The 14034-nt window shown below is 30.1% G+C and overlaps 2 protein-coding genes across 3 annotated transcripts; one reads left to right on the top strand and one right to left on the bottom strand.

Annotated features, from left to right (window-relative positions):
- The first annotated feature begins 3987 nt into the window (after nt 1-3987).
- LOC101505031 (protein PNS1) lies at nt 3988-8092 on the top strand. Of its 2 annotated transcripts, none has more exons than XM_004499875.4 (5): nt 3988-4204; nt 4329-4694; nt 5469-6380; nt 6901-7134; nt 7749-8092. In XM_004499875.4, exons 1-5 carry the CDS (start codon nt 4028-4030, stop codon nt 7929-7931), a joined length of 1872 nt encoding a protein of 623 aa, XP_004499932.2. In that variant the 5' UTR covers nt 3988-4027; the 3' UTR covers nt 7932-8092. The 2 variants fall into 2 exon arrangements, with proteins under 2 accessions (XP_004499932.2, XP_004499933.2); XM_004499876.4 differs by having other exon boundaries at nt 4013-4204; nt 5472-6380.
- Nucleotides 8093-10504: 2412 nt separating this feature from the next.
- LOC101504502 (uncharacterized) lies at nt 10505-13779 on the bottom strand. Its single transcript, XM_004499873.4, has 3 exons — nt 13106-13779; nt 12609-12794; nt 10505-10933 (listed from the first exon to the last, which is right to left on the bottom strand). The coding sequence occupies exons 1-3, from the start codon at nt 13685-13687 to the stop codon at nt 10646-10648; spliced, it is 1056 nt and encodes a 351-aa protein (XP_004499930.1). The 5' UTR covers nt 13688-13779; the 3' UTR covers nt 10505-10645.
- Between the last annotated feature and the right edge of the window lie 255 nt (nt 13780-14034).

Genomic DNA, 14034 nt, shown 5'->3' with positions numbered 1-14034 from the left:
CTGGAGAAATTTCAACTTTCGTTTTGGAACATTCTCCATTTTGAGAGCAGCCTGGAGAATGTTCTCCTTTTGGAGATTTTTTAGCGTTGGTTTAGCAGAACGATCTTCTCTCTTTAATAAACTTTTTGCTTTCAATTTTTTCATCTCTTTTTCTAAAATAGCAAGCAAATTCCAGATGTCCAAGTTTTTTTTACAGTATGAGCATCTAGTTTTACATTTTTCTTCCTTTCTTTATGAGACAAAAAAGTTTTCATACATTTTTGTTTTTTGAGTTTGATTAAAACCAAGATCAGCTTTATCAAAGATTCCTATTTGAGATCCCATGATTTTCTGGAAAGTTTCAATGGCTTTAATGAAATTTAACAAATCAGTTTTAAGAAGTTCATTTTTAGTTTTAAGGACAACGTTCTCCGTTTTCTTTGCAGAACGTTCTTGACCTTCTCGATTTTCCAAATTTTGTTTCTGTGTTTCTTTTAATTCTTGAATGATATTTTTGAGAGCATTATTCCTAGCTCGACTCTTTTCTTTTTCTTCTTTTTCTTTATGAAATTGTTCTTTCAAGGAGCTACATTTTTGAATAAGAAGATTTGAATCATTTAACAAGTTATCAAATTCTTTTCCTATTTGTTCACATAAATAACAAGGTTCAGGATTTATTACCTCAGCTTCTTCTGTTTTTGCCATTAAGCATATGTTAGCTTACTCACCTTCTTCAGTTTATGATTCTTCTAAATCATCCCATGTTGCCATCATTGATTTCTTTTTGAAAGGAAATCGCTTTGGTGGATTCTTGTTTAAGGGACATTCTACTTTGTAATGTCCTAATTTATTACATCCAAAGCATGTGACTTGGATTTTGTCTACTTCTGTTTTGGGATTTTTGTTTTGAAATTCCTTTTTGATTTGATCTCTTCTTCTCATCATTCTTTGTATTCTTCTGGTGAGAAGAGCAATTTCATCAGCATCTTCTTTTTCTTCTTCAGTTTCTTCTAGTTCTTCCTCCATGATGTTTTCTTGAGATGCTTTTAGTGTTATTTCCTTTCCCTTCTTGATTGGTTTGTCTTCTTGTAGCAATACTTCATGTGCTCTTAAGGTTCCAATTAATTCTTCTAGGGAAGTGATTCAAGATTATTGGCTTGGCTTATAGCTGTTACCATTGGTCTCCATATGATTGGAAGACACCTCATGATTTTTCTTACTCTTTCTTGAACTGTGTAAGCTTTTCCAAGAGAACACATTTCATTTACTATTATTGTGAACCTTGAGTACATTTCATCAATAGTTTCTCCTTCTTGCATTTCGAACAATTTGAATTTCCTTATGCCAATGTCTATCCTTGTTTCTTTGACATGGCTTGTTCATTCATAATGAGTTTGCAGTGTATCCCATACTTCTTTTGTAGTTGTGCATTCATCTACTCTTTCACTCTCCTCTCTGCTTAAGGCACATGATAAGAATAATTGAGCTTTAGAGTTTAGGAGTACCTTTGTTTTATCATTAGTTGTACAGTTTGCTTCTTTCTTCGCAACAGAGGTTGAGTCATCTTAACCAACTCTTGGTATGAAATCCCATCTGTAATGATGCGCCACACCCCTGTATCTTGAGATTTTAGAAACAGCTGCATCTTATTCTTCCAGAAATAATAATTAGACCCATCAAAGAATGGTGGTCTGTTTGAAGATCCTCCTTCAACAATGTATTTGGCTTTTGACATCTTTTCTTCTAGATCTTTTCTCTAGCACTTGTTAGGTGTTTTTAATCTTTCTAGAGACTGTGCTCTGATGCCAATTGAAGTAACAATGTCGATTTACAAGGAAAGGGGGTTTGAATTGTAAATGTACCTATTTAAAAATTCCTGAAGAAAGCTTAAGATTTAACTCAAGAATGATATTGGTTAAGAAGATAGAAAATGAAGAACGTTCTTGGTTTTTATCAGAAAAAGGAGGACGTTCTTGGTTAGCTTAAAACCATAAATTCAGTTTATGTTTTATCTCAGTTAATCAATTAAGCTTAATAATAAAGAGATAAGAGAAGGAATACCACACAAAGATATATCCTGGTTCACCCAACTCGGGCTACGTCTAGTCCTCACAACTGTGAGATTTTCCACTAAGTGTTCAAAATAAAGAACCTTCTTGGTTTTATAGCACCTAGCTTAGATCGACCTTGATCTAATACAAGCTTTATTTCTTTCCACCCAGAAAGTAAATTAATCACCTATCGATCTTGATAGGATTTGTTACAATATATTCAAACTATACTTAAACTCTTATAGTTTGAGGTTTACAATAATGATGAGATTGTTTTGATAGAATCTGAGATGTCTCAACTCTTGTTTGAGATTCGATTCCTTACAAAGAATTTAGTAGTAGTAACACAGTGTGATATAAAAGTTCAGAACATGTTCTTCTTTGTGAAAATGAGAATTTCAAGTATGTGAATGTGAATGATTTATGAGACTTTGATAACACTTGAACTTCTGCCTTTTTCCTGGACATTGGCATTTCTTTTATAGGCGTTTGGAGCATTTAATAATGGTCAAAAGAGTTGTTGGTAGTGCTCTATCAGTTTTGACCAAAACCATTATATATGATTAAAAATATTTCAGCCTTTGAACATTTTGAATCTGTTTTGACTGATGCTGTTACAGACTTCTTTGATCAATTTGCCTTTGAGTTTAATGATCCTTGAAGCTTCTCATTTAATCATTGATGTTACAGCTTCGATCTAGAGCCTTGATTCTGTCCAAAACCTTTTGGTGAATGATTATAAACCTCTGCAGAAGTAAAGAGATCAATGCTGAAATTATGCAGAAACGAAGATTGATTATTAATCTGGTTTTGACAGTTTGAACTTTCTGAAGATTGATGATCAATCTAGAGATTCAGTTTTGATCATTCTGGATATCTTCCTGATGTCTTGTACAAATCAAGATCGATTAAACTTTTTTGACAGTTTGGCTGAATGAGATTAAGATTGTTTCAACTAGCTTGAGTCGAGACCTTTTATCTTAATGATTTGAAAGCCTTCTTTGACTGAAATGGATCATATTTGTTCATTGCCATGTACTTATGAACTTAGTATAAAATTCAGAGGCAAAAGCTTCGTTGAAGTAGTGGAGATTGATTGGTTAAGAGACTATGACGATCAGTCTTGAACTTGTAGATCATTCTTTGTTTTGTCCATAAAATTCTTGTTTCTTTATCTATTTAGTTTTTTTAATTGTTTTCTTTCCTTTGCTTGAATCCTATCTTTGAATTAATTCACTCAAAAGCACTAGTTAAGTTAATATAACTTTTTAGAATCATAATTAATATTCTTAATTAACCTTTGTTTATTTTCATCAAAACTTTAATTTGAGAGTTTGTCTTAACAATAATTACTATTTTCTATTTTTTCCTTCAAATATATTTCTTTAATTTACTTGTAATTTAACCAATTTTAAATTCAATGTGATGAAATATTATTTAAATATATAAATTCAAATTTAATATATTAGTAATAATTACTATCAATGCAACAATAAGACCTAAGGACAAAACAGTTTAAATGTTTTTAATGCCAAAAAATCAAATCATAATCTCGATTTATTAACTTAAATATTTTTTGAGATCATTCAAATTCAAACATACACAAAAAGTAAAAAGAGTTATATATACGAATAAAGATTTGGATCTGATGAAATATAAAGGGTTATTATTGTCATTTTACATTAAAAGATATTAAATTTTATATTCAAAAAATTATAAATAAAATCCAATACACAACTCCTACGTATTTGATTCAAAATTAGGAATCTAAATAAAAAAACATGTTAAGTATTACTAATAGTAGAAAAAGGGTGATTTTATACTAGTTTTCCTCTTCCACGTGCTTTGTTTTTCTCTGACACAAGAAACAGCGACTACTCACTAAAAAGGCGCGTGTTACCACTCTCTGTTGTGGCATGTTCAGTAACTCCTCGCGACTACAACACCACCCAGTGGGTCCCACCACTCAGTGTAACTTGATAAAAAAATAGCTCCAAATGAAAACAACAAACAAAGCCAGTAACGTCATCTTTACCAATCCAAAAACACAACAACAACATTATTCTCTCAGAAAAAAAAAAACACCACCATCACTGTTGTCGACGCCGTCACCGTTATCGCCGCCGTCACAACATCAAAAACTAATTTTTTTTCAAATGGGTGCCACAGAACATGTATTTAATTTAATTATTTCAATTTATTGTTTAGTTAAGCTACTTCAATTTTTTTCTTTTCGGAATGGGGTGTTACCATTTTTGTAAAGTTTCAATCTTTTTTGTTTTGTTGTTGTTTTTTTAGGTGGTAGGTGAGAGAGAGAATGAAATTGAAGCTGGAATGAGAGAAAAAGAAGGGGATGGTGGAAATAAGGAAGAAAGGGTAAGGGACTTGGAGAGAGGGGAAGTTGGTGTTGAAGAGAGAGAAGTTCAAAGCAATCATGTTGATGTTGATGATGATGATAATGTTGGTCATGGTCATGATCATGAAGAGTTTAATGTTTCAAGATTTCATAGATTAAACCCTACTAACCCTTTGAGGATTGTGATTAATAGTTCTACAAGAGTTGCAAAACCTTCTCAACCTACTAATCAATCTCAACGCTCTCATACTCATACTCAATCACGCTCTGTTCCAACCCCAATTGAAACACCACAACCACCACCACAAGTATGTTTCTTTTTTTTCTTTTCAAAGAAGTGTCTTGTTCATGTCAATTAGTTTATAGAAATTTATTTACATTTTTCTTTTTTTTTTTTTGGTAAATAGTTATGAGGGTTTCTTGTGTCTTGTTCAAGTATTACTTTATGGAAATTTACTGGTTTTTTTTTTGTTTTGGTAAAGGGTTATGAGGGTGTCTTGTTCAAGTCAATTACTTTATGGAAATTTACATTTTTTTTTTTAAATTTGTTGGTATATGGTTATTGGGGTTTCTTGTGTCTTGATCAAGTATTAGTGGATTTACCTTTTTTGATAAAGGGTTTTTTGTGTCTTGTTCAAGTCAATTACTTTATGGAAGTTTACATTTTTTAAACAAAATTTGCTTAATGGGTGTATGACTTATGAGGATTTCTTATGTCTTGTTGAAGTATTACCTCATGAAAATTTACATTTTTTTTAGAAGGGTTATAAGGGTTTCTTATGTCTTGTTCAAGTCAATTACTTTATGGTAATTTACATTTTTTAAAAAAAAAAATGGTAGGTGGTTATGAGGGTTTCTTTTGTCTTGTTCAAGTTAAATACTTTGTGGAAATTTACATTTTCAATGTTCTTTTGGTAAAGGATTATGAGAGTTTCTTGTGTATTGTTCAAGTCAAATACTTTATGGAAATTAAATTTACATTTTTTTTTTGGTTAAGGATTATAATTTATAAGGGTTTGTTTTCTTTTTGTTATTATTAATGCTTTTTATTTATTTATATGGTTTCTCTTTCCTTTTTTCAGCAGCAACCAGTAACACTTAATTCAAGAAGATATACCAACAGAATATCCTTGTTTATATTTGCACTCCACCAATTACTAGCTATTGCTCTTGTGTGTTTTCTTGTGTTCAAAGGAATCCGTGGACTTATACAAGATTCTGATTCTGTTAAAAGGAAACAGAAAAATGTTTTGAAGTTTTTTCTCCCTCAAGTGGAAGTTGCAACTTTTATGAGCATAATTCTTGCTTTCATTTGGCAAGGTGCAATTAGAAAATGGCCAACTTTTATGATTCATTTCATACTGTGGTGTACTTTTATCATGTCTCTTGCAGCCGGAATTCTTCTTATTTGCTTTCAAAAAGCTCCAACCGACGGCGTTGGTGTTTGTTTCATCGCTTTTGCTATCGGAAATGGTTTATATGGTTGTTGGGTTAGTCATAGAATTAAGTTTTGTTGTAAGGTCTTGAGTTTATCGCTTCAACCAGTGTCGAAATTTAGTGATTTGAATAAACCTACTTATAACATGCTCGGTGTTGGATTCTTGTGGATATCGCTATGGATTTTAGCAGTTATTGGAGCTTTGAACTTTTATTTTCCACCGTTGATTATCATTGTGTTGGTGTTGAGTTTGATGTGGACTACCGAGGTTATGAGGAATGTTGTTAATATAACTGTTAGCAGGGTTATTGCATTGTATTACTTGAGAGGAATGCAATCTAGCACACAATTTTGCCTTCTAAGAGCGTTGACTCGGAATCTCGGAAGTGCTTGTTTGGGTTCTCTATTTGTGCCAGCGATTGAAGCATTGCGAATTGTTGCTAGGGGGTTGAATTTGCTTGAGGGAGAAGATGAGTTCATGTTTTGTTGTGCTCGATGTTGTTTACGCGTCATGGATTCGATTTTCAGAAATGGCAATAGTTGGGCTTATGTACAGGTAACTTCACATATCAAGAATTTATTGGTGGTACTCTAACAAAATATAAGTAAAAAAGTACTAGTACATGTATAATTTGGTCTAGATACATGTACAATTTTTGCTTAATTTTAGTCAATTTTCTTGTATGAGTTCAAAATTGTTGGTCTTCAAGAAGTATTGAAATTGAGTTTTTTTTTTTTACTTCTTAGCTGATAATCAACATTTTGAATGGTTCAAGAATTCTGTAAAATGAAATTTGTTGCTAATATCTTTAATTGTTAGTTATTTCACAAAGTTAAGGAAACGGACCTAAACAAAGTTAAGGAAACTCTTTATTAATAAGTAAAATTAACAGGAAATAAAAATAGGTAATGTTTTCACAAAGTAAACGGACCTAAGCTAATTTCTGTTTTGGTATATATGTGGTCCTTCCTCCAACTATATTTGTATTTATTTATATTCAACATGAGTAATGCATATAGTTTAATACTACCAATTTTCAAAGTTACCTAACTTATTTTTGAAATAATCTTAACAGATAGCAGCTTATGGAAAAGGTTTTGTAAATGCATCACAAGACACATGGTCCCTATTTGAGAAGGAAGACATGGTGCCAATAGTAGATGCTGATATAACAAGCTCAATTTGCTTCCTGACAGGAGTTTGTAGTGGCTCAATTTGTGTCATTGTTGTGGCTGCTTGGACTCAAAGAGTACACCAAAGTTTCACAGCCACCTTATCCCTACTCACATTCCTCATTGGATACCTTTTGGTTGGTATCCCTTTTTTGACTGCTTTTTTATATAGAGATTAAGAGTCACTTTGATTCATTTTTTTTAAATAATTATTTTTTAAAAGAAATTATTTAATTTTACACAATAATAATATAATAGACTTAATTGTAGTTTTGGTCTCTCTATTATTACTAATTCACGAAATTGGTCTTTTTATTTTAAAAGTCGACAATTTTAGTTCATTTCTCATATTTTTGAACTAAAAAACAATTTGACATATTTTTAATGACGTCACATACAATTTTATAATATAGAACCATCTAGATGTATTAATTATTCATATGTCATTAATTAAATTAAAAATATAAAAAATTCCAAAGTTGAAATCTATGTTTTTACGATGTTTTATTTTAATTTCATATGTATTAATCATTCTATACCATTCTATCATATGTCACGTTATTTAAAATATTTTACGTCATCATTTTTTTAGTTAAAAAATTAGAGAGACTAAAATTGTCAATTTTTAAAATAGAGAGACTAAAATTACAATTAAGCTAATATAATGTTAAATTATTATTTTTTTGTTAGCTCACAATGATTGATGAGCCTGTGATAAAATCTTAACATGATCAACTTGTTGAATTTGCAGACTAGGATTGCAATGGCAGTGCCTCATGCTTGTGTGAGTTGTTACTATGTTTGCTATGCTGAGAATCCAGATAACAGATTGTTTGATAAAACAATTAAGGATCGTCAAGCTTTGTTAAAAACTGGTCGTGAAGTGGTTGTGCCTACACCAAGGGGACTTAGGAGATATACTACTAGGTCTTAATTTCATAATTTCACTATCCAAAAACATTAAATCAATGACAAAAAATTATAGATGAAAAATATAAAATTCGTCTCTAATTTCGTCATTATTTTTTACGTTTCTAATTATTGTGGCCAATTTTATTTTATTTTTACACTATGCAATTACAAGTTGAAGTTCAACATGAAATTTTCTTATGAAAAAATGCTCTTAATGTCGGACTAAGATACCCTCCGGTCGAGGATCTTTCTATTTACGAATTAAGACATTGGTAGTTGTTCGATTAAGATCGGATGGTATAAAACAAAGTTAAATTGTCTGATCTTAATTTAACGATTTAACGACATTCGTAAATTTCAAATCCTTTATGGATGGTGGAAGAACGTGATGCATGACCAAAATGGATGAATATTGAATTGAAGCCAATAAAAAAATGGTGGTGGCTTTTGTTGAGAATGATCTGGCTTGAAGAGCTATAGTTGGATTTTTGTATTGGAATGAAAAAAATGTGGGGTAATGATACTAATCAACAAGGCCACTAGAGTGACTTGTGGTCCCAATCTTGTAATGTAATGTATATTTTTTTTGCAGATATACTTTTAGGATATTCCAACATTATTTATTGTAAGGTGTACGTACAAGCAACTGACTCTTCATTTAATTAGTCTTTCAATCTTTTGTAGATGTCCATGAGGTATTTTCTATTTAAAAAACAAAAAACAGTTGTATGCTATTCCATAGCTATTTTTGTAATGAAATAATAATGATATTTTGTAAGTGTACAACTTTGCTATAAAATAATTGATGGTTGTTGGTTTGGACACATGTAGACAAAGGTACTTAAAGATCTCCCTGCTTTTTCAAATTATTACTAAAGGCTGAATTTTATGCAAACCAATTATTTTAAAATTATATCTTTCTTAGTATACAATTATTTTAATTATAATTATTGTATATTTCTCATGGTACGTACAATAGTACTACTACTAAATAATAATCTGTAACATATAGTACTACTACTAAATAATAATCTGTAACATATATAATTATTGTATATTTCTCATGGTACGTACAATAGTACTACTACTAAATAATAATCTGTAACATATATAAATGGTACACAATTTTGGTGTAATCATTTTTTATTTTCTAAGTTACTCTTGCTTCTTAAATTTAATAACTATCTACAGTAAACTCAACATATTTTATCTGTAATAATAATTTATGCATACGTTAACACCATAAGAAAAAGTAGATAGACAGACTTTTAAGTGTCTGTAATAATAATACAATAGTATGTAATTAACAATCACTATCAACTAATTCACATGATTTATTTTGAAGTGTTAAATTTATAATATTGAATACATAAAAAATTATTCATGTATCAATATTTTATTTTTATGCTTCAATAATGATAATTTTTTTACTACTAGTTTTTATTATTTTTGTGTTTCTAAAGTATTAAATATCTAAATAAGATAAAATATGATTTCCTACAAATGCTTTACCGGTCCACTATTAGGGATGAAAATAAGATAAGCCGTCCGTCAGGGGCCTATGGCCTGATCTACTTATGGTCTGGCCTGGTTTGACCTATTTAATAAAAATGTTAGGTTCAAGCTGTTTTTAAAGCCTATTTATTTAAATAGATCAGGTTCAAACTTATAAAAAAGCATATTAGGTCTGACAAGCCGACCTATATATATTTTATTATTTATTAATATTAACTTTTATTATTATATTAATGATATTATTTCCTATTTTAACTTCTATGAATTATGCAATCACTCAGTAAAGCAGTTCCATATTCGGTAGCAATTCCATATTTGGTAGTCGTTCCATATTCGGTAGCCATTCAATTAGTCAATCACTCAATAGTCATTACATATTTGTTTGAGAGGTAATAATTGGTGCATTTGTTTCAGAAAAAAAAAAATATTCTTTGAAACTAAAAATTATATTTTGGAGTTTAAAGGATGTTTGTTTCAGATTTTTTTAAAATTATTTTGTTAGAACATTTAAATTATTTAATGTGAATAAGGGTTTTAAATAGACTTTCAGGTCAGACAAGACTTCTAAAAAGGTCAGGTCAGGCCGGAAAAAAAAACCTATGATAGGTCGTAGGCCAAACTAAGTCTAAAAGATAAATCGTAGGCCAGACTCAGGTCTTTCAAAGCCTGGTCTAGCTTGACCTATTCCCACTCCTATCCACCGCATAGGTACATACATCTCTTTAGTCGAGGTATTTTTTTTATACATTTATTTTATTTCACATTTTATCCCATCAAATAAAGAAAGAAGATATTTTTTACATTATATTTCTTCTCTTTTTTCTTAAATTAAACTATCCATCCAATCTACACCATTTCTCTCCTATTTTCTTTTAACTCTTTTCCTTTTCACAACCAAGCAAAGGCTTCAAATATTTATGATTATATAGAGTTTTTTTTTTTTTATTTATTTATTATACTTCATCCGTCTATATATATAAGTCTTTATGCAATTTATTTAATTCATTTATTTTTTTTTCATATTCCTTATTAATACTATTATATTTATCTTGAAATACGAAAAAAATTAAAGTTAGATAATTGATATACAAAGTGTATTTTAGAAAGGTCTACATACAAAATAAATACATTTAATTCTTCAACTACATTTTTTAATATACGTGGAAAAAAGAAAAGAAGGGACAGAGAGAGTATTATAGAGAACTTGAAAGACACATTTGATTAAGAAGTTACTTTACAAGTGCTATTAAATGCTTGGGATCGATGTTTTTTATTGTAAGCCTTCTTGAGAACCACTATACATTCAACTCGGTGATGAAACCTGGGCTTTACAAGTGTTGGCACCACTTCAAAACTTGAACTTAAAGTTACTTGTATCACTATTGGCACCCCTCTTTCAGAATCTAGCATATCTTGCATGCTTCTTCCAGCACCATACATGGCCTTATTCTTTACCCCCAATTGTAATGTAAAGATTGTTAACCCACTTTCTGCATAGAGCTTAGGTCCCTGTTATAATATTGAATTTGGATCAAAGACGTACAAAATTTTATTTAGAGTTTAGGGATGATGCTACTACATAAGTACATATATATGTTCTTATTAAGAGGCTTGTTATCTACACCCCATAGTTTCTACCCACACACCCTGTTTTTGGAAGCTAGTAGTAGATTAAAACATTTTTTGATTTGGATTCGACCGCAAATGATATTTTAATAATATCGGTTATGAATAAATTAATAATAATTTTACAACACAAAGAAACAAGAAAAAAAGAATTTGGTACAAAAAAAATATATATTTAAATGATGCATAGTTCAACAATTTTTTAATTTAGAACATGACACTTAAAATGTCAAGGATGACTATGATTAAAATAATTTCAGAAATGCAAGGGATGTGTAGGTTGTCATTGTGGAGGTGTAGATAACAACACCGTTTATCGAACAAGTTATTGAGACAACAAAACAACAGAAGATCAATATGCATTTTTATGTTCTAAATTTTATACATTACTATATCAAGCTTAAGATCAAGATCAAGATGCATTTTTCATGTTCTAAATCAATTTTGTACAGAAGATCAAGATCAAGATGCATTTTTGATTTTCTAAATTTTTCATTAAAACTTTTTCCACCTCTAACATTAGTTTAGATCTGCAACCGGAAAATACAAATTTTATGTAGTCTTAAAATTATATTTTCACACAATTTATCTAAACAATTTTAAAAATATGTGATATTTGTTAAGAAACCTCAGGTGAAAAATAAGTGATTATAAAATGTAGCTCATTATTAAATGGGACTCACCGATATAATTTTTTTTAATGATCAATTTTATAAATTAATATTAGTATTGTTAATATTTTACTCATAATTCTTAGAATTTAAGTTTAACCTAACTCTAATCCTATAAAATCGACTTATAGGGTGAGAATCATTTACCACTTATAAACATATTTTTAAATCATATATCTTATTTAATATGAGAATCTTAATAAATGTAAGATTAAACATAAGATCTTCTATTCACCGCACTTCCTAACTCCCATGTTCCAAAATTACGAAGAGAGTCTTATATCTCTTATTCACCAAATTTATTTTTATTAATAGTTGATTCATTATCCCAAAATTAGGCCCCCTATAAAAATAAATTTTTTAAAATCTTGGCCCATTATTTCTTGGAGCTTAAGAGAGGGGGCTTATAGGCCCCTAATATTTTGATAATATTAAGATTTTTTCTTAAAAAATTTTTAAAATTTATTTTTTTCTCAAAAAATTTTGTGAGAAAAATAAATAAAAAATTATATTTTTTTCTCCAATAAAAAAATTTTCAAAAAAAAATGAAATTTTTTTATCAGAGAAAAAATCAAAAATAATTAAAAAAAATTATCAAAATTTTTTTAAAAAAAGAAATCAATTTTTTTTTAAAACGTGGGCCTATAGGCCCCACTAAGCCCCCAAAATTTTAGGGCGCTGGGGCTTACTTTTTGGGGGCATTTTAAATTATATAATTTTTTGGCCTGTCTAACATGTAGGTTGGAGCCAATAATTAGAGGGCTTATGAAATTGATAGCTCTAAATGTGATATGTGAGGCTCACTACCCACTAGTGTATACCCATTTAACAAAGAAATATTCTAGAATCAATCATTCAATATTCTGCATCATAATTGACATACTTACATTTGAAAATGCAAATGGTAAGATTGAAAATTTCATATCCATTAGGGGAGGACGAATATGAAGACCAAAGAATCTTGATTCATTCTCTACGATTAAATTCATGGAGCAATTGCATGTCAGAATCTTTGTTGTTACTCCAGTTCTATCCACACCTTCCCCTAGTTTAAATTCTGGAATCCTTGCAATCTACAAATTAATAAAGCAACCTTATACATATAAAATAGTTGCAACATGTTGTTAATTGCAAAATTTATATGAATAAAATTTTTGTGTAGGATAATAATATAGACAAAATCATTAATTCACATAGCCTATGATATATGATAATGTTGGATCACGAGATGGATACATTATTACGATTTTTAATTTAAGCAATAATTTGAATGTCTAATTCTTTTGTACTTATTATTTTTAATGTCTCATTATATCAATATAGGGATATGCATCAAATCAAACATAGGATGAACAAATAATTTTATTAATTATTAGACATGTACCTCAAGGGAGAATTTTGGTGGTGGAGGTTTTGTAACAATGTAGAACACAAGCAATGCAAATCCAAAACTCACCATAATTCTCCAACTCACTTGCAACCATAACCAAGCACAAGAATCAGAGTAACCATAAGAGAAGTACTTCTTCCAACCTCCTTCATTCTTTCCATAATAATACTCATCAAACAATCCTTTCTCTTCTTCATCACTAATGACACTGCCTTTGTCATCGACGATTACCAGATGGTGTGCATCGTCGTTTTCAGTGGCAGTGCCGTCGTAAGAGATCTTCTTGTGATGTGTGAAAGAGTGGCTAGAGCCTCGAGAAGAGGAGTAGCGGCGAAGGGCGAACCTAGATGGTTCGTCTTCGTGAGTAGGGTTTGTTGGATGGGTTTCAGATCGAACCGGGGAGTGAAAAGTTGATTCCGCATCGTTTTGAAGATTGTTTCTTATGTCTACACTATTGGCATGGGAGAGTGTAGAGGGGCTTTGGACATAGTAACCACAAGGGTATGTTTGGTATGTTAGAGCCTCATTGTCTTCAACAACTTTGTTGTTGTGATGCATACCATTATGGTAAGGCATTATTGTGTGTTTCTTAGTATGCCAAATATTTGGGAGAGAAAATAGTTTGTTTTCAAAGCTTTGGAGGAATTGGGTTTTAAACAAAATAAAGAGAGGGAATTAAAGATTTCATTATGAGGGGTTGGCAAAGTTGAGGCCATTTTTTCACATTTGTTTAGTAAATAATTATTATTTTGTGCTTTATAGCATTGCTTTGGGTGTTCATTAAGGGACATGAGTAGAACTAACATTATTGTTGCTTCTAATTTGAAGTCTCATCATGCATTATATATTTCATTGTATTATACTCTCTTAAATTAATTTATGCCCTTTTTTCACTTTGACGAATATTAACAAGTTCTATGAAA

The sequence above is a fragment of the Cicer arietinum genome, chromosome 5 (assembly GCF_000331145.2).
Source record: "Cicer arietinum cultivar CDC Frontier isolate Library 1 chromosome 5, Cicar.CDCFrontier_v2.0, whole genome shotgun sequence".
In the NCBI taxonomy this organism is placed as follows: Eukaryota; Viridiplantae; Streptophyta; class Magnoliopsida; order Fabales; family Fabaceae; genus Cicer; species Cicer arietinum.
This window is presented reverse-complemented; position numbering and strand designations above follow the sequence as displayed.